Consider the following 26,487-nt stretch of genomic DNA (forward strand, 5'->3'; position numbering starts at 1 on the left):
ACACACCAGAGTACCCCAAATGACCCGACATTTGAAAAAGTTATGCGCTGCAGGCTTAAATTGATCCTCGATCTAGTACAAAGTCTCATGCCAAATTTGGGCCAGATCGGATCAGGGGAAGGGGTCGCTCAACGAGCCTAAAGTTTGTATGGGATTTTGGGACATTTTGTTCGGGAGGAACACGGAAATCCAGTTTTTTTTATGAATTCGGCAGGTTTTTCTTTTAGCCTAAACTATGACAAATATTTCATGCGAATACTGCATTCGATTCAAGTAAAGACACAAAAGTTATTAAGCTTCAAAAAATAATTATCTATTTTAAGGGTGATATTCATCACTATTAATGAGAGTCACTGCTTACAGTGATGATTCATTTGGTTTCTTTCAGACATATGCATTGCGGTTGCGCTAGGAGGACAATTCCAGTTATTAGAAAGCGTGTTAATGCCGGTCCGGCATAGAATCTTATACCGATAATTCTACCTCCAAAGAAGTTTATCATTGGAATAGATCTGATTTGTGGGTGTGAATAAGAATTAACCCTTCATTTCATAAAGTAACAAATTTGCAACAATTAATGTATACAAAAAGTAAAAATCGATTTTTTTTAATTTTTTTTCTTGATGTGCAACTGTTTGAAATGATTTTTAACGAAAAATAAAAATCATGAAATGAATGGTTAAAGCGTTTTATGGATTGGCGAATGAAGCATGATTTGAAAACGACTTCCTTTCAAGGAATTAAATATCAAACAGATAATTGTGAAATTGGCAGGAACGCTCAATCGATCTCTGGGTTCATATGTGGTTTTGTTATTCGCAAACCGAAGTCATCCTTTTAAAATCCATTGAAACAACACGAAAACTGACAAACAATGGTTTTTTTTTTTTTTTATGGCGTTTAAATAGCTCGGGGAGCTGACGCTGGAAATGAAAATTAGAATAGTTTGGAGAAGAAAATTTAAAGTTTAGAGAAGGCAGCGTAGAATAGTAAGCGATCTTGAGACGTTGTTTAAACCATCAAGCACTTCATTATATCCATGGAATATGGATAAAATGCAGTTCAAGATAATAAACCAACCCCTCCCGATACCAGTTGGAGGAAGGACAAGGGTGGGTTCGAGACTGGCCTCTACATACTCCCCAAGCATCTACATACTACGGTTTATGGGCGCATTGAAAATATTAAAAATAAAAAGGAAGGATCTCACCAAGTTACAGGACACCATCTTCAGCAGTTGATTTATGGTTAGATCCTTGGGCTGGCAACCATGTCATGCGAAAGCCAACGTCTGGGTCCCATGATGTTAGGGGATGGCTTGAAGGTTCGCTCAACGTCATCATTGGACCAAATGATTTGTCGGTAGTACATGCCACGATACATGAAAAGAAAACAGAAAAAAAAAGAAAAGAGAAAAAAAAGAGAAAAAAAAAGAATTTTAGCTCATATCATCTATCAATATCTAAGAAGAAGCCTAGCTTTAACTCATAATAAACCGAGATCAAATTAATAGTAGAAGTAAGCTACATTGTTCCTGTCATATCATAGAACCATACTATTTTACCAAAATATGGATGTGAGAGCCTGTTTGCTTTTTGAAGCAAGCCTATTTCAAACTAATAAAAATTCTAGCTCAAATTAATAGTAGAAGTAAGTTACCTTATTCCTATCACAACATCATCACAATCATGCGAATTCACCAAAATATGGATATAAGAGCCTATCTTACCGTTTGAGCATTGCCCTACCCTACCTGCCTCACATAGTTGAATGCCTACTTTTGAATGAGATTTAAAAATTGCCAAGACTGTTTGCTTTGAACTATAATACTATCAAAACAACTCAGGTGACAGATCCGTTTCACAAACCTTAAACCACAAAATATCATTTCCATCCAATTAGCCCCCAGTGATTGAAAAAAGCTAGATTTAAGAATAAGCCATCGTAATTCATAAACCGCAAATACACATCCACTGGAGCATTGGGGAGGAATATGGTATTTGAGTATGTTAACCTACTCCTTTCTAACTTTCCAACTATTTGAATATATCTGAAGACAGAAAAAAAAACTCCACCTCCGAATGATCTGAAAAATAGAAAAGAACATTAAGAAAAATAGAAAAGAACATTAAAATGACAATAAAAGGTCAAACAATCATTTCTGATCGGACCAGATTGACCATGTGATTGAGCTTTAGTTAAAAGCCGTGGGACCGGCATCTAGGGGTTCCGTTTCACTTATGGTCGGAAGTGATCCGTTGATGCCTATAACAACGCTGAATTGTGATACTCTCACTATTCTATATTTAATGTTGTTATACGTCAAGGTATACCCATTTATATCAAAGTGATATAAATGAGCACTCAATCACGCCCACGGACTGACAAACGATGGTTTTGTTGGACGGAAAATTTATTCTACACTCAGTGAGCGAAACAAGAATCCACTATGTGTTTTGCTTGTTTAAACATGAATGATTGAAATTCGTCAAAATTCTCTTCTACAATTTGTTTCAAATTGTTCCACCGATGAATCCAGCATAAGTTTACTTTTTTGGATGAAGCAATTAGCGTTGAGATTTAGATTATTGTCGCCAGTTCTAATTTCTTAGGCTAAGTTGTACCGGCACGAGCTTCTGGGCCTTCGATGTCTATGTGGACTTCAGTATAGGGCAGATCTCGTTAACATTTATTTTGGTGCTGTTCTCAGGCTTACAAGCCAAATTGTTTTTCGGGCAAGGAACAAATAATTTCGGCATTCGCGCTGAAACTGCAAACTTGTTTTGTCTACAGTGTACCCGTACATCAGAACGAATTTGACGTTTAAACTATAGAATTGAAATTTGGGTGCGTAGTTTAACACTAGAAGGACCGGCAAATTGAATATACCTATCTGGACCGTGACCAGTCAAAATGACTGGTAAAGGGGAAATTTTTTTATTACATATTATTTTGAACTTTTTTCTTTTGATATTATCTTGATACTTGGTCTATAATAATTTCATCGTGCTCTCCTCGCCTACGTTTTTTAAAGACCTTCGCAAAGATTTGTACCATTCTATTGCGTTACCTGGTAATTAAAAGTTAGGATCATCAGCTTCTTTGTGTCAGTGTTTTGTAATTGCTGGGTGCTGCCCCCATATGCAGACTCACCTGTACAGGTCCTTCTGATTTCCTGGAACTATTTGCCCGAATCGGCCAGCTTCGTGAAGTTTCATTACTTCTGAAATCCGAGATGGCATTTCTACTCGATTGTCGTCATAAACACAGGACAGATATCTTGACTTTAACAAATAAGGGCAATAACTGACTGAAATTAGAAAAAGTAGATAAAAACATTTGAAAACGCATTTTAAATTTTTTGTGGGAAGCTGAAAATCAGTCTCTTTAGAAGCATAATGAGAACCTCCCCTGGGGCAGTATAAGCACCATAAATCGGGGTACGATGAGCGTTTTCTGCCGTAGAAGCAGCGAATTCAACTCGATGAAATCAACTAAAATATAGAGCTACAGCTTTACTTGTTTCACCTGACGATTTGGTCTATAGGTAGGGTGTTGGAAAGATAATCAGAGGACTCGAGTTCGATTCCTGGTCGAAGCATTTTTTTATTTCATTCACCATTCATGATCGACGCATTTTGAACTAAACGGTGAGTGGTAGATCTATCAAACAAAGAAATTAATGTGTGTCTGTTTGTAGAATACAAACACTTCATACACAGTCATACATTTTTTTCTGGGGCTTTGTTAGGCGGATGATAGTAATAGCCTATAATGCAAAGATCAAAAGAATCGATCATGAATGGTAAATGAAAAAAAAAATCGCCTCAACCAGCAATCGAACTGATTACCTCTCCGACACCTAACCAATAGCTAAATCGTTGGATGTAAACTAGAGTCAAGCTGTAGCTCTATAATTCAGTTGATTTCATCGAGTTGAATTTGCTGCTAGATTCAACGGCAGAAAATGCTCATCGTGCCCCGATCAATGGTGCCCTGTTCGCCTCGAGTCGACAATTTCAAGTAAAAATGTCGTTTAAATTGATTATAGTGAAAAATCATAAATTTAATGATGGTGAAAAATGAGAAACAATCATAAGAGCTTATTTTTCGGTGCTCAAAAATTATAATATTTTCGTCACTTAAGAACCACGTTGGTTTTCTTAAATAATTCCTGTAAAGCGTTAAAGTAGATTGCTTTTTTGCTGAAAAATAAATACTATAGAAAGTATGAAACTGTTCTTCATGCAAATTTATTGAAGAAAATCCGACATTCTGTAGGAAATAGTGGTGCTCTTAGTGCTCGTTATGTCTTTATCTCATCTAAATATTGTATATTAAATTTCATAAGACAGGCATTTTTTTTTTTAAATTTTATAATGTTTACCCGTATAAATTTTTTTAAGGTGTCTTCCTCGTCATCCTGGATCTCGGTTGAGTCTGGAAAGCTACGTGTACAATATCCTGTACGAGGTCTGCACACCACCTCCGGGCAAAAGCATCCGAATTTATATACCGCCGGAGCACCCACACCAACCCTCCATCGCCACCATTCTCCAGCGTCCTGCCTTAAAAGATGAACTTCCCTTTATGGACTTTCCGCTGCGACTCTTATTTACCTATCTAAGCGTAGACTGCGTAATCCAACTCTTCACATGCGTTCTGTTAGAGAACCAGGTTCTACTGCGTTCCGTCGACTATCAGAAGCTTACAATCATAGCCGAATGTATCACCTCCCTGCTGTTCCCCTTCCAATGGCAGCACGTTTATGCTCCAATCCTTCCGGCTTCCTTACACCACTTCCTGGACGCCCCGGTGCCATACGTTATGGGTCTCCATTCTGATTCGGACAACGGTGTGCGAATCGCAAGCGAAGCCAATCTCTGCTACGTGGACATTGACAAAAAGTCCGTACAGCTACCGGAAGAGCTACCCGCTTTTCCACACCGACATGACTTTATAGCGGAAATTACGGCCGCCCTCGACAAGTACCAAGTACCTCGTGATAGATCCCTGGATCCACCGACAATCCTCAGTCCAAAGAATCTCCTCAAAGACCATGACATGATGACTGCCAGCTGTACGCTTCCCTCGGGGATGCACGTGCGCCGGAAGCACTCGCTGCACGATGTGCTCGACTGGGATCGACCGAACTCACCGGACATTCCGCTACCTCCGACGGCCGTCCCACCCAGACCGGACGTCCGGCAGCGGATCGTGGATATCGTGCGGCGAAGTGGCGGCGATGAGGTCGATTCTACCAACACCAATGATGTGATGCCTAGCACAAAGCAGAAGCAGCCGCTCAGCACCCTGGAGCAATACTACGAAGATCTGAGACTGAACAACTCCATCCGGGAAATCTTCCTGAACCGGTTCGTGCAGATGTTTGCCGCGTACGAACAATTTGTGATCCTTCCCAATCAGGTGAGTTCAAATTGGAATTTGTAAAAGACGATGAATTCTTAAGTGTGGTTTCTCATCCCCAAACTCAGGACAAAGAAGACTGGCTTAGCAATCGTGAATCTCTGCACAACTTCGACAAGGCTTCGTTCCTGTCCGATCAACCTCAGCACCATCGGCCGTTCCTGTCCCAATTTCTCGAAAGTCAGATGTTTGTTACGTTGATCGATAACAAAATTATGCTCTCGTGGAGTGATGAATCGTCAAACGGTGGCCACAGCATGGTCGGCAATTCCCTGGACAGCATGAACGGAGACGTGGAGTACAATCTCAAACTGTTCGACAATCGAATTCGGATATTGAAGTATTCATCATTTCTTTAAACTGTTAAATTCTTCTATTAATAAATTTCACCTACATTTCAGAAAACGTTACGGCGGGGAAAGCATGATTCGGACGGCTAACTACGAACCCTGCATTCTGGCCCGGGAAACGCAAAAGCTGCTGGACAAACGGCTCAACAGTGTCGATATGGAAGTCGCTCCGCCAAGTGAGATCCTAGACAAGCGAGCTCCCTACTACCGGAGCTTTCCGCTGCTGGAGAAGTCGGTCCTGAATCAGGAGAGCGCCTCGAGGTACGCAAAGGCAGTCGTGTGTCAGTGTGGGGAAAAGCGAGGCTAGTTGTGTCTATGATGGGGAATCGGTTTATTCTGGATCCGGAATGGGAGGGAATGCACGGTGCTTGCCATAACCTGGAATTCCATCCATCCATAATATCGTTCGGGAAAAAATCCAGAAAAAATCAGATGCCCGAATTTCTGCTTTGCCCGCTTGTTTTGTTTTTCTTTTATTTTTTGGAATGTGTATTTTTGTGTGATTATGTTTTTAGATTTGGATGTACAGATTTGGAAAAAATGTCAAAAAACATTAGTTTTTAAGTACCATTTTAGAATGTTTGTGCGTATATAGATTTGTACTCTGTGATCAAGTCCTTTTGAGTTCGTAGAAGTGTTATGTATATTACGTGTGTAGAATGTTGTCATGTACATGTAGAACGATTGTGGTATATTGAATCTCTCAAGCAGAAGCCAGTCATGCGCGAACATCGAAATGACAAGAAATAAAATCAACAGAAAAATCGTTAAGTCAGGTACGCTGATTTTGTCGCTTTTGGTGTGGAATTGTCATAAACGGTTGTGGTTCACCGAACAATATTTTCCGGATGGATGATGGTTGGTGGCAATAAGTAAACAAAATATACCAACTCGTTAGCTCGTTCCCCACAGACCGGTATTCGTCGAACGATTTTTTGTGTGTTCATCGTAAATCGAAAATTAAAGCCGACAACGTAGGTTTTAACCATACACGACTCATTAAGTTGATTGCGCCTTCGATATCGACAAACACTATCAGTTAGGGAATTCGCTGTTTACTATCATTTTTCGAAATCAATTCGGGGCAAATCATGACTCAAAAGAACAACGCATATGGTTCTGAGGAATTTGCGTATATAGGTATATTTCTCGAATGTTTTAATGAAATAATTTTAAATATTTGATCAGTTACCCATTCTTATGTGTAAATATTTTAAAACATTTCTCTTGAAATTGAAAATGAAGATCATTTGAAAACGGAACGGTTTAGAATCTAAATTTTAGATCCTTCTCGGTCTTCATACTGATCTTAATACATTCTCACAATTCCTAAGTAGGAATTACTCATTTCCAAATTTCATTATAAATAGAGTAAGGTACACCGGGGTAAGTGTGGACGCAGGATAAGTGTGGACGATGGCTATCAAAACAATACTGTGCACTATTTTTTTAAACTTGCAGAATGTTCGATTCACTTAATGTGATCTATCCAATAACTGTGAAAAAGATACGATTCCGACAATAACAAATGTTTGCAGCGACTTTTTGGAAATTTTATATTCTCAACTACGATGTCGAGTTGATGTGCATCTTTTTCAATTGCAAATTTCTCGTGAACTAGCTGGCGCTTGACGAAAAACTCTACGGACAGTGTAGGTTGTTTGCTACCGCATTAACCATTATTTGGCATTCATAAATTTACTTTATCAAGGCTGTTTTTAAAGCAATCTAAAAATGCAAACTGTTATAATAAAAACAGCTTCTTAGCAACAAAAATATTAAAATAACCTTCATTACGAAGATACAAATACTTACTTTAACACTTTGAAATGATGTATGATTGGACTTCAAGCAAGGTTAGTTGACGTTTCTCCAATTAATCGGGGCGGCATCCTTCTGGGTGACAGCCGTAACTTGATGAGCCATCAGTTGATCCACTGGTTCAGTCCGTTTGACTGCGGATGGAAGGATAGTGTTCTCAGGTGACGGATACTATTTTGGTCGCAAAAACCTTCAAATTTTTCACTGACAAACTGACGACCGTTGTCACTTACAAGAGTTTCTGGCATGCCGAACCTAGCGAAAATGCCACGCAGTATAGCCAATGTAGCATCGGTGGAGATGCGTGTGGTAGGAACAACTTCGGCCCACTTGCTGAAGGCTTCGACCAAGATCAGAAAGTAACAACCGTCGATGGGACCAGCATAATCCATGTGCACCTTTTGACAAGGATTTGTTGGGGTTGGCCAGGATGCCAGATTGGTCTTGGGATTAGTTTTTGCAACACTCGCGCAAGAACGAAAGAGCTGCGTTATGTCGTCGTCGATCCCAGGCCAATAAACGTAATTCCTAGCGATGGACCGCATTCTTTCTACGCCTTGATGACCTTTATGGAGCAACTGCAATACTCGCTAGTGATGTTTCGCTGGTATGACCAATCTCTCATCATACGTAAGGCAGCCGGAGACGATGGATAATCCGTCACGACGTAAAAAGAACTGCTGCTGATGTGGATCTTTCAATTCGGTTTTTTTATTCGGCCATCCTAGATGGACGAAATTTTGCACCTGCTTTAGGAGAGGATCTGCTTCTGTTGCTGCTCGGATCGTTTTGAAAGTAAGCGGGATCACCTTAAGCGTTTGGTGAATAATATTGTCGATAGATTTCTCCGTTTCGATTGATTCTTGGGGACGGATATGGGTGTTGATTATCCGCGATAGTACCGTGAAAGCACCAATGGCCGAGCACTTTCAACTTTAATTTTTATTTTCCCCGAAATTCAACAACGAAAATTTCTATGTTTTGCATTATCGGTTACCTCCGCTACGTATCTTTCACTTGCCATACTAGAAATAAATTTATTCTGCTTTTATGAGGTCAGGAAAAAATAAAAACAAACATCGTTTTTGTCGGATGCCATTTTTTCTGTTGTCCTTAGCAAGTGAGCTAAACGGGTCCCTTTTTATTATTCAGTTTTTTGTGTTTAATTCGAGCACCTTGGTAAAAAGTTTCGAACGTGAGCAAGGCCGTGCGAACGGGGGGGGTTTTAGGGGTTTAACCCCCCCCCATGGAGATTTTTTCCAAGTAAAATTTTCACCGTAGTATCGAAAAAATACACATGAAAAGGTGTTTAAAAATAAGTGTTAACACGCAAGTCAGAAATTTGCCTCGCCTCCGGCGGAATTTACTCTTGAATCTCAAGACTACACTTTTAAATTTACGACACCATATGACGTTCATGAATTGATACTAATTTCTAATTGTAAATTTCGATTAATCTTTTGTATTGAAACTTTTAACTTGAATCATAAGAACCCTACCTCGTCTTTAGTGTAGAAGTGTAACAAAACAAGAACATAGTTTGAAACGAACCATTTTAGCTTCAAAATTAATCAATCGAACACTAATCTTATACATCGACAAGTTGGAAACCATGTAACAAGCGTTTTACTCTCACAGAATTAGCAAAAAAAAATCTAAAATCTAATACCCTTTACCTTATTATTAAAATTTTTATTGAAATAGAACCATTCATGTCTTTAAAAATGTTGTGCTGATATGAAATTTTGTTCACGAAATCAATTTCAGTCTAAATTATATATTGTTTTTGTTTTTCTCATCATCACATTTGAGCAGGTTTTGATTACACAGGCCAAAAATTTAAAACGTAATTTTGACTAATTTGGGTGCCCTGAATCAAAATATGTATTTTTTCTATCAGCATTTGTTATTGAAATAACTTTTCAAAACAGGTCAAAATTATTTAAGAATGCAAAACTAGAAAACAAAAACATAACATTTTGAAATAAACGATTTGAATCAATCATCGACTTTCATCAAAACTCACTAAGTCACTGAGTTCTGCGATAAAAGTTGTAGAAGTTTTCTGTTTGTTAATTTTTCTCATTTAATGAATTTGTAAAAAAGTTTTTAACCAAATGGAATTTGGTTCTGACAATAATGTCAAAATTACTTGTAATGATATCTTCCCCAAGTTTTAAAAACTTTTGAATACTACTTTTTTAGAACATGCATCATCTTCATCATCAAAATATTATTTCTTATTTGAATGAAATATAATAAACGAAATCAGAATCAGATTTCTTCTAAAATATGGGTTTGATAGTTAAACAGTTACTAAATGTGCTAGTTCAAATTTGACAAAAGATTCGAGTTCAGAAAGCTAAAATCTACCAAATCAATCTTCAAAACATAAGCACTAATATTCTGTTCCCTTGAGTTATCAATTAAATTCTATAAATAAGTTTTTAAAATGTTAAGTCATGTTTATTAAAAAAAACCTTCTTTAATGTTAAAAACTCAACTTCAACATTTTCAACTTCATATTTTTTTTTAATTTCCAAATTGTTTAACCAAGTTTTATAGTACATTTTTTTAAATTTTAAAATAAATTTATCGAATTTTAAAGACAAGTTATTTAAATTTTTAGAAATATTTTCGATAAGTTTGTCTATGTTTTTCAATTTTGAATTTTTTTATTCTAAAACCATAAACTTGATAGACATTTCAAATCGCGATTAATTTTTTTTTTTCAAACTCAAAACACTATAGTGGAATTTTTCAATCAACCCTTCAGTTGAAAATGAAAAAAAGAAATGTCAATTAATATGAATAGTGAATAACAGTTATTGTCATTTTCCTAGCAGTTTATCATCATTAATGTTTTACCTGATCTGAAATTATTTTGAGATTCAGATTTTTTTTGGTCTTTGTTATGGAAAAATTTATTTCAAATTTGAAAACTAAACTGCTTAAACAATTGTTTGAAGCAAATTTCTAGTTCAGCCTAAAGAACATTATTTTGAATGTTAATCATTGACTTCCCGAAAATATCATTGATTTTAAACTTTCATTGAGATTTGTTTTGAAAATTTTGATTTTTTTTATCAGTAATTTTTTTTTTATTTTTTGAGTTTGTGTGATAATTATGAGTAAGAAAATGGTTATGAATTCATTTTCTTGTTAGTTGTGTATTTTTGGTATTATTATTATTTTAAGCTAAATTTGAGTTTCGAAAACCCCCCCCATGAACGGGTCCTTCGCACGGGCCTGCTCTGCTCCAATACTGATCGATGACGCATTAGCTGATACCACTATCTCTAAAGCTGGGTTGTAGTGAGTGATTGTCAGGGAATCCAAAAATCGTTATCCTCCGATAGAATTTGCCGATCAAAACACCCGTGAGCGAGATTTTCATCCTCTAGAACACTATACCTAGCGCGTATCAACTTCAATTTTGCTCTCGATAAGTTGTGCTTTCCGGTTCAAATTTATCGTCTCTTGTAACGTTAAGGATAAGCAACAACAATTTGCTGGCACACAAGGAGGACACCAACAATTGCTTGATGCACAAGGTGCCGGGCCGACCCGACCGGTAGACGCACCAACAAAAAATACTAAAAATACCAACAATTGCTTGATGACGCACAAGGTGCCGGGCCGGACCGCCGATCGGTAGATGCACCAACAAAAAATACCAAAAATACCAACAATTGCTTGATGACACACAAGGTGCCGGGCCGACACAGCCGGTAAACGCACCATCAAAACTACCAACAATTGCACGGGGCTTACATCAAGAAATCTGATGCCCACTAGAGCAAAGTTCGAACGAGTTATCTTGATCGGCATTGGAAAGGGATGAGAAGTCATCAGTTTTTTAAACTTATCGCTAAGTGTAACACAAGTGATAAACCAGTTATTATTAGATCGGTTCGATTTGCTTCCCTGGGAGTGTTAGTTGTGATTGTAAAAGTTGTTTGAATCTATCGAACGATTTCTGACAAGCATCACTCCATTCCCATTCGACCCCGTTTTCAGCAATGTGTCCATAGGGAACCGTAACTTGCGCTTCTCTGAAATGTATTTGCAATAGTAATGCCGGCTCCGAGGTATGAACGGAAGGTAGAAATATCGTGAGATGGGGGCATGGTAGCGATAACGTAAGCTTTTTCTGAATTTGGGCGAACACATATGACCGAGGTATTTTATTTGGGACATGAAAAATCGGCATTTTTCGATGCGCACCGTAAACCCGTAGTCTTGGAGGCGACCAAGAAAGAGATTTGGGTTCCGGACGATGTTCTTCCTCTGATCTTCCACCAACGGTAGCGTCATCCAGAAAACCAGAAGTGAGTTGAAGTCAGCTATTCATCGAATCAGTAGTCTGTTGAAACGCGCCGGGAGCTGATTTGATGCCGTGTGAATCTGCAGAGCCCCACATAAGTGTTGATTATAAGCAGCGGCTGACTGTTCTCGTCCACCTCTACCTGCAACTAGGCATCCGAAAGGTCAATGTGGCTAAAAATACGACATCCGGACATTGTGGCGAAAATTTCATCCGGCAGGGGAAGAGGGTACTGTTTGGCCTCTAGAACACTGTTGAGCCCGGTTGAAAAATTTGCGCATATTCGAACACTACCATTTGGCTTTCTGACGACCACAATCGGCGCAGCCCACTCAGAGAACTCGACTGGTTGTACGACTCCTAGACTGTGCAGACGGTTGATTTCCTGCTCGACACTACCTTTGACGCTGAATGCCACCGGGCGTTTTGGATGGAACACTGGTTTGGGCTTTACACGAAGTGATAATTGGACCTTGGTTTTCGTGCAAAGACATATTTTGTTGGTGAGCTTTGACAGCAGTCAACCGACTTGGCTGTTGAATGGAACATCTTACAGCCCGAACATTTCAATCCAGTCGGTTCCTAAAACGAAAAGATTAATAATGTTCGGTATAGCGACACGGCACAAACCTTTCTCGGACGTTCCTTTCAGTAAGACGTTGCGCCAGAACTCAGAGGCTAGTTGAAGCTGCTCGCCAGACGCTGTTATACCGCCGTGCAGGATGTAGGTTGCGTTCGTGGTCTCCCGATTTTCTTCCACATCTCGTAGGTGATGATACTGATTTCGGAAGCTGGATCCACTTGAAGACGAACCGGAACGTTGTTGATTTTCACTTCGGTGAACTTTCTTCCGTGGTTGACGTTAACGGAAACCACCTTGGTTGCCTTCTTGGGGTTGAAGCTTCGCTTATTCCCGACAGCTTTGCCGAAAAACAGGAGCAATAGCTCTCTTTGTGGCCTTTCTTTCCGCACTCTCGACACAGATGATCCCGGAACTAGCAATCCTTGGAGTAGTGCATGCCGACGCAGGACCAACAAGGCGACCGTGGCTGATCGGTAGCCGCCTTTTCACCCATTTGTTTACGTTTGGGCTTATTGTTTTTGTAGGTCTTCTCCTTCACTGTATTTATGCACTGACACTGGGGACTGTTTCTCGACCATCACGTTGTCGTTTTTAATATTGCACAGGTTCCGGCAGTCCTCGACGATCTTGACCAGGGTGATGCCCGACGATTCGTTGAGTTTGGTGATAAGACGCATTCGAATATCGGCATCTTGAGGCCCGCGATGAAGATCAGGCATTAGAACTGCTCTTCTGTGAGTGCTTGCTTATGCTTATGCTTATGATACATACACAGCCAGATCTTGTCAGCATCCCGGTGAGTAGTAAAAGTACATTTACTACTCATCTTAACTTGGCCGGGCCCACTGTGCAGTATTGGACGCAGAGACAGCAGGAACACAGGGAGGAAGAAACGTGGACAACAGTACCATACGTTTCCATTGCTACAACTAAGATTCTAACGTTGGGAGCACTTATGCTAAAATTCCTGTGCTCCTTGATGGTGGTCCGAGGAATTCGTCCTTCTGGGGATGGAAATGATGTTTTTCTGCATAGAAATCCAAAACCCTGAATATTAATAAAGTAAGAAACTTACAAATTTTTGATAATTTTTCATAAGAACCATTGTGTAAAAAAATTTGTTTCAGTACATTATTTACGTTAGTTAAAATAAAAATAAATATTGAGAGTTCCGGATTTCAATGCACTACCATTTCTGGTCTTTGACCTTGGATATAGCGCCTTTGCTCGCTCTTGAAAAGAAATATTAGAAGAACAAAAAAAACATAATTAATATCAAAACCGAACCCCCCCCCCCCCCCCCCCCCTCACCATAATTTTACACGAACAAACAATTAACAACACGATGTTTTTTTGAAGATTGTGCCACAAGAAAAATGTGCCCTTACCTTCCCACTATGCCCCACTGTGCTAAGATACCAAAAAAATAACCCCAGCCCCGGCCTCTCAATGGTAAATTAAGATACATATAGGAAAAGTATACTTAGCTTTTATGTCGTTTCAATATACTTCCCACGGCAAATCTCAGGAAATATAATCCAAGCAATCCAAGTTAAAAATCACCAGGGTTTGTGGCCAACTTGACATCGGCATTTAGCACAGCCGAAACAGCAAACATGTTCTTTCACCATCACCATCATTTTCTTTCCCCTCTCAATTCCACACAGTGCACTTTAGTGGTTTGTACTACCACATCGCGCAACCAAGCCAAACAAAAATCGCCAATTTAGCTTTTTCCAGCGCTCACAGGATATCTCCTCACATTTTCCATTTCAAATCATAACAATCATTTTGAAACTTCTTCACTTTTATAACACATCCTAACCGAGATCGGCACTCACGCGTCCGTTCAACAATTCAACAGGATAAAGTCTTAGAACTGCTCTTCTGTGAGTGCAGAAGTCGAAACACATCTTGTTCACCTTGCAAGAGTATGCTAAAATGTCTTCTGAATCACTTTTGACCGTTTGTAGGCATTGATACCGACGGTGTAACACGGATACTGGGGACCCGAAAAGTAACTTCAATTTCACTATGGTTTCGCCGAAGGTGAATGCATTGGATAGCTTGGAGAGGATGAAGCTCGTAATCCGTTCGTATGCCATCGAATTGAGATTCCTCATAAGCAGTCGCATTTTCGCGGAGTCATCTAGCTTTCTAGCGTCCTTGTCAAACAGATCCGAGTATCGAGAGCACCATAAATCGAACGTGCAACCCTGATCCGGATCATAGCTGAAATCGCTGATGTTGCTTGCTCTTATAGCCTTTATAGCTTCTTAGCAACAAACAAATTAAAATTACCTTCATTACGAAGACATAAATACTTTAAAATGATGTGTGTTTTGACTTCCAGCAAGATATGAGCGGTATGACTATCAGTTAGTTGACGTTTCTCCAATCAATCGGGGCAACATCCTTATAGATGACAGCCGTCACTTGATGAGCCACCAGTTGATCCACTGGTTCGGACGGAGGGACCTCTCAACACATAGAAATTGAAAAAATGATAGATATTACCGAAAAAAGTGCTGTAAAAGTAAAAAAAAAATGTAAATTGAGCATTGTTTTCAGAATCTCGTATGTTATAGGCGCTGTCTTCACCGGAAATCAACTTTTAACAGCTTTTTTGGTCTTTTATAGATGCTGATTGCTTTTTTTTACCGAAAATTACTATGGCCAATGTCTTTTGAAGGCATATATAAAGAATAAAACCGATGAATAATTTGAAATACTTGAAGAAATTAATGTATCCGTCTTACTCGACCTAGAAATTTTTTTTTCGAATTGTTTGTTGCTCAACCCTGTGGGCCGAAATTCGTTTGTTTCCTCCATGTGATCTATGAGAAGCCTCATAAACATTCCACAGTTTAAATTGGTTCCAGATTCCAAAAATGTTACAAGTTATGGACTATTTTCTGAGTAGAGAAAATAACATCAAATGTTGCATCCTCAAAACTTTTATTTGTTTTTTACTATTAAATATGAGACTTCTCTTGCTGTAAATCGATAAAGGGTTCCGAAAGTATTGATACACTCAGGAAAACATTTTCCCTTTATTTGTTCTGACAAGATGTAATTTTCGAAATATTAAAAATGTCCGTTTTACCCACTCACTGCGTCCGTCTAACCCGATTTTGCTCCTAGTGCTCAATTTGATTTCCAGCCCAGAAAAAGATAGGTTTCCGCAATTCTTCCTTAATTTTGTGATCAAATGTTATACACATTCTCTACAACTTTTTATTTATATTTTTAGATTACCCAAGCAGTATTAGTTTCTAGTTAAATGAGTCATGATTTACCTTTGAATGATTCGGAATAAAATAAGTGATACGCATGTTAGCTGCATGAGTAGAGAGGAGTTACGTTTGTCCTAAAACAACAATTAAGGCAAATGACCACAGCAACTAAGCATCAAAGATCACGTGCACCTAATCAGCAGTATCGCAATGGAGCTGAAACGCTACACATCATAACAAATGCCAGGCCTTACTAAAACAACGTTACAGCACACGCCTAGAAGAAATCAGAATTGAAAGTTCGGTTTGCTCATGAATACTAATTGTTAGGTGCAATTAAAAAAACGCTTCCGAGAGTCACGCAATACAATGAACGAAAATTCTTATTATATTACGGTAACATAAAGTACTAGAGACGTTTAGTTATTTTAAAAAATTAATTTTGTGTGCTAGATTTTGTTCGTAGTATTTACTGTTCCGTAGTAGCATTAGCAGTATTAATAGGTATTTTATTAATATTTTAATACGAAACTATGAAATATACAGTTATTTTCAATTACATTACATTTGTTTGTTTCGTTTCCGCTGACTTTTTTCCAAATTACTTTTATTGTGAATTTTAGTTAAAAAATGTACTTCTTATTGCAGCTTATTTGCCAAAACTATCATTAACTTAACTTAGGCGATGATTTATGAAACGCTTGTATTATACACTCAGCAGTGCACGCTTAGCCTATAACTTGGAAAGAGTTTTTATATTTTGTTGGCATGACACGTGAGTCGTTTGAATGGTCTCAAACCAGGAGAAGGTTTCCGAAACTAGGATCAAGTCCTCAAACCGTTGTGCGTGTTTGCTTCTACTTTTAATTTTACAGAGGTAACAGCTTACGGCGAGTGAAGAACGGCTCCAAATGGAAGGTGAAAGAGATTCCGCTGGACGGTGGCAACAAGGAGAACGACGGCGGTGGCAACAAATCGAACCGAAACTCGGCCAACCTATCCGGGACGGAGATCAGCCCAGCTGTATTGGCACAAGCCAACTGGACCTTCGTGGAGAAGTTGTTGAAGGTATGTTTTCGTATAAATTTAAGAGTGGCTCCAGAGACCCCGACAATTCCCATAAACTTGCTAATGTTTTAAACAGGACTGCAAGAGCAAAACCAAACGTATGCTGCTGGAAAAGATGGGAACCGAAGCCATTGAGCTGGGACTGAGTGGTGAAGCATCGGTAACCGGAGTTGAGGAAGCAACCCTTATAGCGTCTCTGTGCGATCTGCTCGAGAAAGTTTGGTCACACGGGCTCGTCAATAAGCAAGGTAAATCGGCCCTGTGGACCCACCTGACCGGCTATCTCGAAATCAAGGACTGTCAAAATCCGAGCAAACAGAGCGAAAGCAACTACCTTACACCGGGTGAGTGTCATGTGTTTTTTTTTTCGAAGGATTAACTCAATTCAATGATAAGAAGAAAAACTTAGAACTAAGCTTCTCTACTCTACCAAAAACCAACTTTCTAAATTTCGACCGTTCCTAACATGCAGCCTTGGCGTGGACAGTAATGCGGAAACGGATGGATTGTACGTGTCCTATACATGTTTTAGTGTTAAGCTTCCCTAGGTTATGGTTTTAAATCGTGTTTTCGTTTATTTGTTAACTGATGCTAATAATTATGTTCGCGCCTTTCATGTCCTTACTTTATATTTTTAACTTTCTGTTGTAGAAATCTGCACTAGTTCAAAAGCAAGCTTCACTAGCAACAACTGCAAGCCTTCAAATCTCACCATTAGTCCTGTGGTTTCGACTAATCCAATACCCAATAACGGTGATAGTTCAAACGACAGCAACAACAACAAGAACAGCAACAGCACCAACACAAGTCCAAACAAACCCAAGTTTAATAGTTTAATACGGCTGAGGCGCAGCTTCGGCAAGCCTCCCCCGATAGTCCAACGTAACGAACCAATGTCTCTGTCTTCCCCGGAAATTTCCCCCAACTCATCAGCCAGTCGGTTGAGCAAGTTTGTCCTCCCGGGCATCATCGCTAATCTGGTGAGCACCCGGTATGCCCGGGTTCCCAGCAGCGAGGATAGTTGCCACGGTAAGTCGGTGGTCCTGTGTCAAGGTTCTCGATTGTGTTCCAAAGCCTTCGAAATGTGGAGCCTTATTAACCCCAATCAACAGTGTATTGCTCCCCTGGATGAGTACTAACACCAACGTTGGGATTGCGACAGTACTAATGATGAGACGCCGCGCTAACACCAGTAATGCTTAGCTTTTGAACTAATCAACTAATTTTTTGCTTGCATTTTTTTAATGATTTCAAGAAAAATCTGTTTCAAGAACGTGTAATAAACATCGACTATTTATTTGAAAGATTTATCATCGTTGGCTATTGAACCGGAGATGCCGTCATCACCAACGCGAGGTCGATCCAAGTCACGTGATCGCAAAAGTTTGGGACCTGAACAGCTACGACCGCTACCTGAGTCGCTTGAATTTGATATAAGGTATTTCTTTTTTAAAAATAATACAAAGCCCGCAAATAATTACAATTTTCCCTTCCTCCCCAGAAACATTTTGGCCATGACGGACATCAAGACCCACATCGGATACGCCCGAGCTTGGGTCCGCTTAGCGCTAGAGAAGAAACTGCTGTCCCGGCATCTGCGCTCGCTACTTTCCGACACCGCCCTGCTGCGACAACTCTACAAGCGTTCCGCATTCGTGCGTTGCGACGATGAGGTGGAACAGTTCCTGTACCACTTGCTAACTCTAAACGCCGTGGATTACTTCTGCTTCACCAACACCTACCCGACGAGCAAACTACCCTACAGGGTGGTTGTATTTCCCTCCAAGAAGGGTAGTGCGGCGACGACTTCGGCCAACGTTTGGATTGCCATCTCGGGAACACTGGGCGAAACGCAAACTATCAACGTTCCAAGACACTCGTTGGAATTTGTGTTCCATGTAAGTACCCTTGATTTGTTGGTGTGAAAACCGTTGACACTCCGCATTTACTGCCGCTTGTAACTCCTTTGGAAATTCGTTTTAAAGTTTACTGCTATGAACATTGCTTTATTTATTATTTTCATGCTGTTCTCAATCAGTCCGTTTTGTTGGGGAAATAACGGTGTTGAAAATATTATTTGGATATCCCGTTCTTCGCAATATAGCTTATACTCTGTTCTGTTGAAGCGTGGCCCTTTGTAGGTTTTAATGTTCTTTGGGGAACCCTCTCTGGCAAATATTGCATCCATAACTCTGTTTGTGTGATCGAAAACCATAGTCTATAAAGACAAGAATGTAAACTCCTCCAGAACGAGTGTATGGGCCGTTAAAGTCCATTGCGATAGTTTACCACACTGCAGAGAGTGTTATTATTCTTCTCATCGGTGTTTTGCGCTTTCGGTGAGGCATCTGTGTACAAGATAGTGGAGCTTTTGTTCGAGAAATAGCCTAAGATTGATGTGCAGTTGATGATACTTTGCTTGATCCTTTCGAAGGCTTTTACTTGATCTTAGCGCCACTTCCATATTTTAGAAGTTGCCACAGGCCAAACGTCGCTCATCGCGTCTGAGAAATTTTGGATGTATGGGTTTATGAATGAAGCTAGGCCCAGAAAACTACGTAATTCTGACGTAATTCGACAGTTTTGGGGCAACGAAAAAGTTGGACGCTTCTGATTTCCTGTTCGTCAATGATACGTGTCCGAGGAATTTGATACTTGTCTTTTCGAGTTCACATTTTGCTAGGTTCGGTGTTAAATTATTAGCTCGAGGAGTATTTAATACTTAAGTGAGCGATTTTTGCAACTTCTCTACAGTCTTTCCGAAAATTAGGATGTCGTCAATGTACACAACCAAATTTTCTGTGTTTTCGAAAATTCGAAACATTTCTCGTTGAAATATTTCCAGCGCGCAGTTGACACCAAACATAAGGCGAGAGTAGCGATACATTCCGTTCTCCGCTAAAAATGTTGTTAGTTCTCATGACCCTTCGCTAAGTTCAAGATGGTAATAAACGTTTGTTAATGTAGAGAATATTGAGTTATAATAATTAATATGTATAATAATTTGATGTAAATATCAAATTGAATAAGATATAAGAAAAAGAAACTAATTACAAATCATACAAGATATTGTGCCATTCACCCTATAGCCACGTAGATAGCGACTTGGCTAAAAGGGATACAAAAATATCAATGATTGAGAAGAAAGTTCATTCTGGAAAAGGGAGAGAGAGAATGTTTTCGGTTATAGTTCTCGAAGTTCGAAATTTGGGAGAGAAAATGAAAGTGTCAGTTTACAGAGAGAGCTGAAGAAAAGCAGTTGATAGTGGGTTTGCAGAAAAAAAAAAATTATTGGTGAAGCCGCTTCGAGGGAACTTGGTGGATGTTCCATGGAAAGATAAACGGCCAGACACGACAATGGCGTGGTCAAGTCTCCCTGAAGGTATGTTTTAAAAATTTGATTGTATAGAGAACAAAGCTCTAAGTGCCTATAAGAAGTAATAGTTAAAAAAAAAACGCTTTCTGATACAACAAAATGGCGGAGCTGGATGAATAAAAAATAAAAGAAGTGTTGCTGTTTAATGGTAATGTGGCCAAATTTTTCAAATTGATTATTCAATTGCTTTAATTCCGCAAATTTTAGTAAAATTTTGCCATGAACTCACATAGCTTTTTGTCGTCACATAGCATATTTTTCAGAAATTAAAAAAGAAAAAAACATCAAACACGATCATCAACTGAGTGAGTTTGATCGTGATTAAAAGACTTAATTCTTTATTCATTGATGGGTAAATTGTGAAATGTGAAAAGAAAAAAAAGAATAGAAGTAATGGTAGCTCTGATAGGTTACTCAGACTTAATGATGCTTAACGATCGAACAAGGATGATGTTCGAAAGTCCGTTACAATTTGGAATTTTATCCTCAAGATAAATTTTTAAGCTATTGATTTTTCTTTTAAGAAGAAAAAAATGAGTGAAATAGTCTTCAAAAGTTATGAAAAAAGAGATAAATGTTGTTTCATTTTGAGAAAGTCATGTATAGTCCCTTAGGGTTAATGAAAGTCCCTACAGGGTTGATCAAGATCAGATGAATCATATTCTGAATAAAGTCCCGTTGGGGTGATTGAAAGTCCCCAAAGGGTAAACTGTTTCATTTTGAGAAAGTCATGTATAGTCCCTTAGGGTTAATGAAAGTCCCTACAGGGTTGATCAAGATCAGATGAATCATATTCTGAATAAAGTCCCGTTGGGGTGATTGAAAGTCCCCAAAGGGTAAACTGCTTCATTTTGAGAAAGTCATGTATAGTCCCTTAGGGTTAATGAAAGTCCCTACAGGGTTGATCGAAGATCAGTCGAATTATATTCTGAATAAAGTCCCGTTGGGGTGACTGAAAGTCCCCAAAGGGTAAACTGCTTCATTTTGAGAAAGTCATGTAAAGTCCCTTAGGGTTAATAAAAGTCCTTACAGGGTTGATCAAGATCAGTCGAATTATATTCTGAATAAAGTCCCGTTGGGGTGATTGAAAGTCCCCAAAGGGTAAACTGTTTCATATTGAGAAAGTCATTTATAGTCCCTTAGGGTTAATGAAAGTCCCTACAGGGTTGATCAAGATCAGATGAATCATATTCTGAATAAAGTCCCGTTGGGGTGATTGAAAGTCCCTACAGGGTTGATCAAGATCAGATGAATCATATTCTGAATAAAGTCCCGTTGGGGTGATTGAAAGTCCCCAAAGGGTAAACTGCTTCATTTTGAGAAAGTCATGTATAGTCCCTTAGGGTTAATGAAAGTCCCTACAGGGTTGATCGAAGATCAGTCGAATTATATTCTGAATAAAGTCCCGTTGGGGTGATTGAAAGTCCCCAAAGGGTAAACTGTTTTATATTGAGAAAGTCATTTATAGTCCCTTAGGGTTAATGAAAGTCCCTACAGGGTTGATCAAGATCAGATGAATCATATTCTGAATAAAGTCCCGTTGGGGTGATTGAAAGTCCCCAAAGGGTAAACTGTTTCATTTTGAGAAAGTCATGTATAGTCCCTTAGGGTTAATGAAAGTCCCTACAGGGTTGATCGAAGATCAGTCGAATTATATTCTGAATAAAGTCCCGTTGGGGTGACTGAAAGTCCCCAAAGGGTAAACTGCTTCATTTTGAGAAAGTCATGTAAAGTCCCTTAGGGTTAATAAAAGTCCTTACAGGGTTGATCAAGATCAGTCGAATTATATTCTGAATAAAGTCCCGTTGGGGTGATTGAAAGTCCCCAAAGGGTAAACTGTTTCATATTGAGAAAGTCATTTATAGTCCCTTAGGGTTAATGAAAGTCCCTACAGGGTTGATCGAGATCAGATGAATCATATTCTGGCTAAAGTCTCGTTGGGGTGATTGAAAGTCCCCAAAGGGTAAACTGCTTCATTTTGAGAAAGTCATTTATTGTCCCTTAGGGTTAATGAAAGTCCCTACAGGGTTGATCGAAGATCAGTCGAATTATATTCTGAATAAAGTCCCGTTGGGGTGATTGAAAGTCCCCAAAGGGTAAACTGTTTTATATTGAGAAAGTCATTTATAGTCCCTTAGGGTTAATGAAAGTCCCTACAGGGTTGATCAAGATCAGATGAATCATATTCTGAATAAAGTCCCGTTGGGGTGATTGAAAGTCCCCAAAGGGTAAACTGTTTCATTTTGAGAAAGTCATGTATAGTCCCTTAGGGTTAATGAAAGTCCCTACAGGGTTGATCGAAGATCAGTCGAATTATATTCTGAATAAAGTCCCGTTGGGGTGACTGAAAGTCCCCAAAGGGTAAACTGCTTCATTTTGAGAAAGTCATGTAAAGTCCCTTAGGGTTAATAAAAGTCCTTACAGGGTTGATCAAGATCAGTCGAATTATATTCTGAATAAAGTCCCGTTGGGGTGATTGAAAGTCCCCAAAGGGTAAACTGTTTCATATTGAGAAAGTCATTTATAGTCCCTTAGGGTTAATGAAAGTCCCTACAGGGTTGATCGAGATCAGATGAATCATATTCTGGCTAAAGTCTCGTTGGGGTGATTGAAAGTCCCCAAAGGGTAAACTGCTTCATTTTGAGAAAGTCATTTATTGTCCCTTAGGGTTAATGAAAGTCCCTACAGGGTTGATCGAAGATCAGTCGAATTATATTCTGAATAAAGTCCCGTTGGGGTGATTGAACATCCCCAAAGGATTAACAGTTTCATTATAAGAAAGGAAAAGTCAGATATACAACCTTTATCGTAGATTAATCAATGTAAAATTTAGAAAATTTCTAAGGAGGATTTTATACATGGAATGGATACTAATGCCAGATTAAAAAGATTACTTTTTTAAACTAATTGACTTTCTGTTTTCGGAAGTTGAATCATTATAAAGTTTTATGAGAGAACTATACAGTTCTTGTTGTTGTTCAAATTTTATCCTTATGAGATACGTTGAACGTAGAGTTTACAATTGTTATAAAATCTTGTAAATTTAAACTTAAGTCATAGACATTGATTTAAATCGTCTGAATTTTCTAAACCTTTTGTTGATAATTGATCCCTCATTTTCACACATACTTATTCATTCTCGGATTTAAAATAAACACCAATTTTTTTTTGACATTAGTTTCGAATAAAGAAAACTTCGAGAAGTTTACATATCTATATTTGAAACAACAAGATGTTATGAATTTGAGACACCTTTTGTCATTTGACATTAAAACTGAATCATAATCTACTTGAAAAAAAAGACATTCAGTAAACTGATGCAATTGAAATGTTGTTGTTAAGTTTCATAAGTGGCTCTTTACCATCTTTCTGACATTCGTGTCGTACAATTCAAGGGGATGTAAAAAAAAAAATAGGTAGATTGGTTGAAATTTGGCAACCTTCGCAATTGTTGTATAATTGGTTGTATGACATTAACACTTATTTAACAAGAAAATTCACATTCATGTAATTTTAAAAACAAAATTCTTTAACATTTGAGCGGTTAGAAACAGTTCATAAATACAATTGTGTAGACGTTTAAATATTCAAAAAAAAACTAGTTTTGATATTTGTTCTAGTTGTATTGACAGAAATCAAACATAAATTTAAAAGCTAAAATTCAAATACCAATTATCTATGGTAATAAATTTATCATATTTAATGATTAAAACTAAAAAAAGAAAACAATAAAGTTGGATTTTAGCATTCGTACATAGTACAGATGATACAGGTTCTTTGTATGTTTTGATCAAATGAAAAAGATTTAGTTAATTTAAGCCTGTATTATTTGAAAGCAGAAGATGCTTTAAAGTTCAAGCAAATATTACAATGGTTTTTGTTTAAAAAAAAATTACTATGAAATCCTAAAATAAGAATAGGATAGGTCATATCTGACCACTTCGTTGATAACCATTATTATAATAGATAGTAGACAATCAAACACAAAAAGGTTAATTTAATATTAAAAAAGGAAGTAGTTATTGACTGATTTATTACAGAAATTAGGAAATTTTTTTATCCATCGTGCTGAGTCCTTGGAATTCAAAAGTAACTAATATGTTGTGTACCTACATGGTGGGGAAGGTGCAATAATGAAGATGGTGATATGGTCACTAATTTGAATATGGATTGGCCATCTAGCTGGATTGGTGTATCTTCGATGAATATCGACTGGCAAGCTGTGTTTGGAAGTACCCATATTATTTCGAGGGCGCTATGGGTTCTTGTCAGTAGAGACGTTCGTAATTTTTCCTTTCCGCCAGGTCCGTACATGGTAGAATATGTACCACTAGAGGTGCAGAATCGTAAACCTAAATTTAATCAAGAAGTTGATATTTAATTTTCTGTAAAATGCTTAAAATAGTTAGTCATTACTTACTAAACCGAAATTGCTTTGTTTTGTTTTCTTTCAAACAGAACAACAATTTTTTGGATCTTCTACTGTTATTTCGTTCAAGATTGAACGCAAGTTGAACACTGAAACAAATTCAGGGAATGAAATTTATTGGATATAAGGTTGGTTACTATAAGAAATGGGTAAAAACTCAAACAGCCAATTACAAACAATATGAATATGAATTACAAATTTTATTAAATACTATATAGCTTAAAATATATGTTTATGTGACTAAGCGCTTTTATTTAACTTTCAAAGGGATGGATATTGAGATACCAGAAAAATGATAAATCTAATACTAACATTAGAAAAGTGAAACGATAAACGAAATAAAATTTTCGATATATTTTTAATTTGATCATGGTTCGATACATTGACAACATAAACAACATATGTTAAATCCTAACGTATTTTAAGACTAGGAATAGAGGTGAAGGCGAATGTAGAGAATATTGAGTTATAATAATTAATATGTATAATAATTTGATGTAAATATCAAATTGAATAAGATATAAGAAAAAGAAACTAATTACAAATCATACAAGATATTGTGCCATTCACCCTATAGCCACGTAGATAGCGACTTGGCTAAAAGGGATACAAAAATATCAATGATTGAGAAGAAAGTTCATTCTGGAAAAGGGAGAGAGAGAATGTTTTCGGTTATAGTTCTCGAAGTTCGAAATTTGGGAGAGAAAATGAAAGTGTCAGTTTACAGAGAGAGCTGAAGAAAAGCAGTTGATAGTGGGTTTGCAGAAAAAAAAAATTATTGGTGAAGCCGCTTCGAGGGAACTTGGTGGATGTTCCATGGAAAGATAAACGGCCAGACACGACAGTTAAGTCCAGCTTTGTAAACAATCTGGCTCCAAATAATTTTACCCTCATTTCCTCGATGAGTGGAAGGCGAAAATATTCTCTCTTGATCGCTCTATTTGGGCCGCGCATGTTGACGACGAGGCGGAAGTCATCCATGCCTTTTGCGACGTCCGACCTCCCACTGATCCATTCAGGTGCACGCGTAATTGTAATTGTGATTTTTATTTACGGGAACCTTCAAGTTACAAAATAACTTAGTGACTAGGTCAAGGAAGACACTTTAATGGAATGGATGTGTAACTAATGATTTAAAAATAAAATAAAATTATCTCCTGTCTAGTGCCCTCTTGAATGAGGCCATGGTGGTCGTCGCCTTAGTCGAGAGTGGGATGTGGTTCCAATAAGATGCACCATAGATTAGTGTACTTCTCTTCATGGTTGTACTGTGACGAGGAATGATGAAGCACTTAGAGCGATCTTGCCGGGTATGTTGCAGATGGTCCAGTATGTATGGCGGGTGCAGTTGGTAGTAGGCATTCCGCATAAAACAGCCGATTCGTTGAAGATAGTGTTCAGGAAGATCGTGTCCCAGGATGGTGTTCCGGACGTTCACTGTGGTGTCTCTGCGTCGTAAATCGTAAATAAATCGAACCGCTGACTTGAAACAGCGGTGAAGTTGTTCTTTAAGTTGGGCCGACAATCCAGGAAAATATACCACGTCGCAATATGAGAAGAGAGGCATAACTATTGCACGAACAAGCTTCAGTCGTGTGGCGGTAGGTAGTAGCGTTTTAAAGTTGCGAAAGGTTCGAAGTGTGCAGTAAACTCTGGAGACAACTGAGTTTACTTGTTTCTTCCAGTTGAGGTTTTCATCCATCAGGAGCCCGAGGTTTTTCACGTGCTTTTCCAGGGTGATATTTACACCACAAAACAAGATGTTGTTTGCAGGAGTTATGGAACCAGACTTCGAAAATATTATTGCTTGCGTCTTCTTGGGGTTAGGCTTGAGAAAATTTTGTGTGCTCCATCTCTCTATAGCATGAAG

At 38.3% G+C, this 26,487-nt stretch overlaps 1 protein-coding gene across 3 annotated transcripts in view; it reads left to right on the forward strand.

Moving 5' to 3' along the window:
- LOC129750086 (DENN domain-containing protein 5B) overlaps positions 1-26,487 on the forward strand; it is a 105,580-nt gene that overhangs the window by 72,802 nt on the left and 6,291 nt on the right. Inside the window, exons 3-10 of one of the 3 annotated variants that reach the window (XM_055745299.1) lie at positions 4,407-5,427; positions 5,496-5,767; positions 5,829-6,038; positions 16,620-16,812; positions 16,889-17,156; positions 17,285-17,320; positions 18,118-18,250; positions 18,314-18,710. In XM_055745299.1, coding sequence (XP_055601274.1) covers positions 4,407-5,427; positions 5,496-5,767; positions 5,829-6,038; positions 16,620-16,812; positions 16,889-17,156; positions 17,285-17,320; positions 18,118-18,250; positions 18,314-18,710 — 2,530 coding nt within the window. Of the gene's footprint in view, positions 1-4,406; positions 5,428-5,495; positions 5,768-5,828; positions 6,039-16,619; positions 16,813-16,888; positions 17,157-17,284; positions 17,321-17,463; positions 17,842-18,117; positions 18,251-18,313; positions 18,711-26,487 lie in introns of all 3 variants that reach the window. The other 2 variants (XM_055745298.1, XM_055745300.1) reach the window with 2 other exon arrangements.

This window comes from Uranotaenia lowii, chromosome 2, assembly GCF_029784155.1.
Source record: "Uranotaenia lowii strain MFRU-FL chromosome 2, ASM2978415v1, whole genome shotgun sequence".
NCBI lineage: Eukaryota > Metazoa > Arthropoda > Insecta > Diptera > Culicidae > Uranotaenia > Uranotaenia lowii.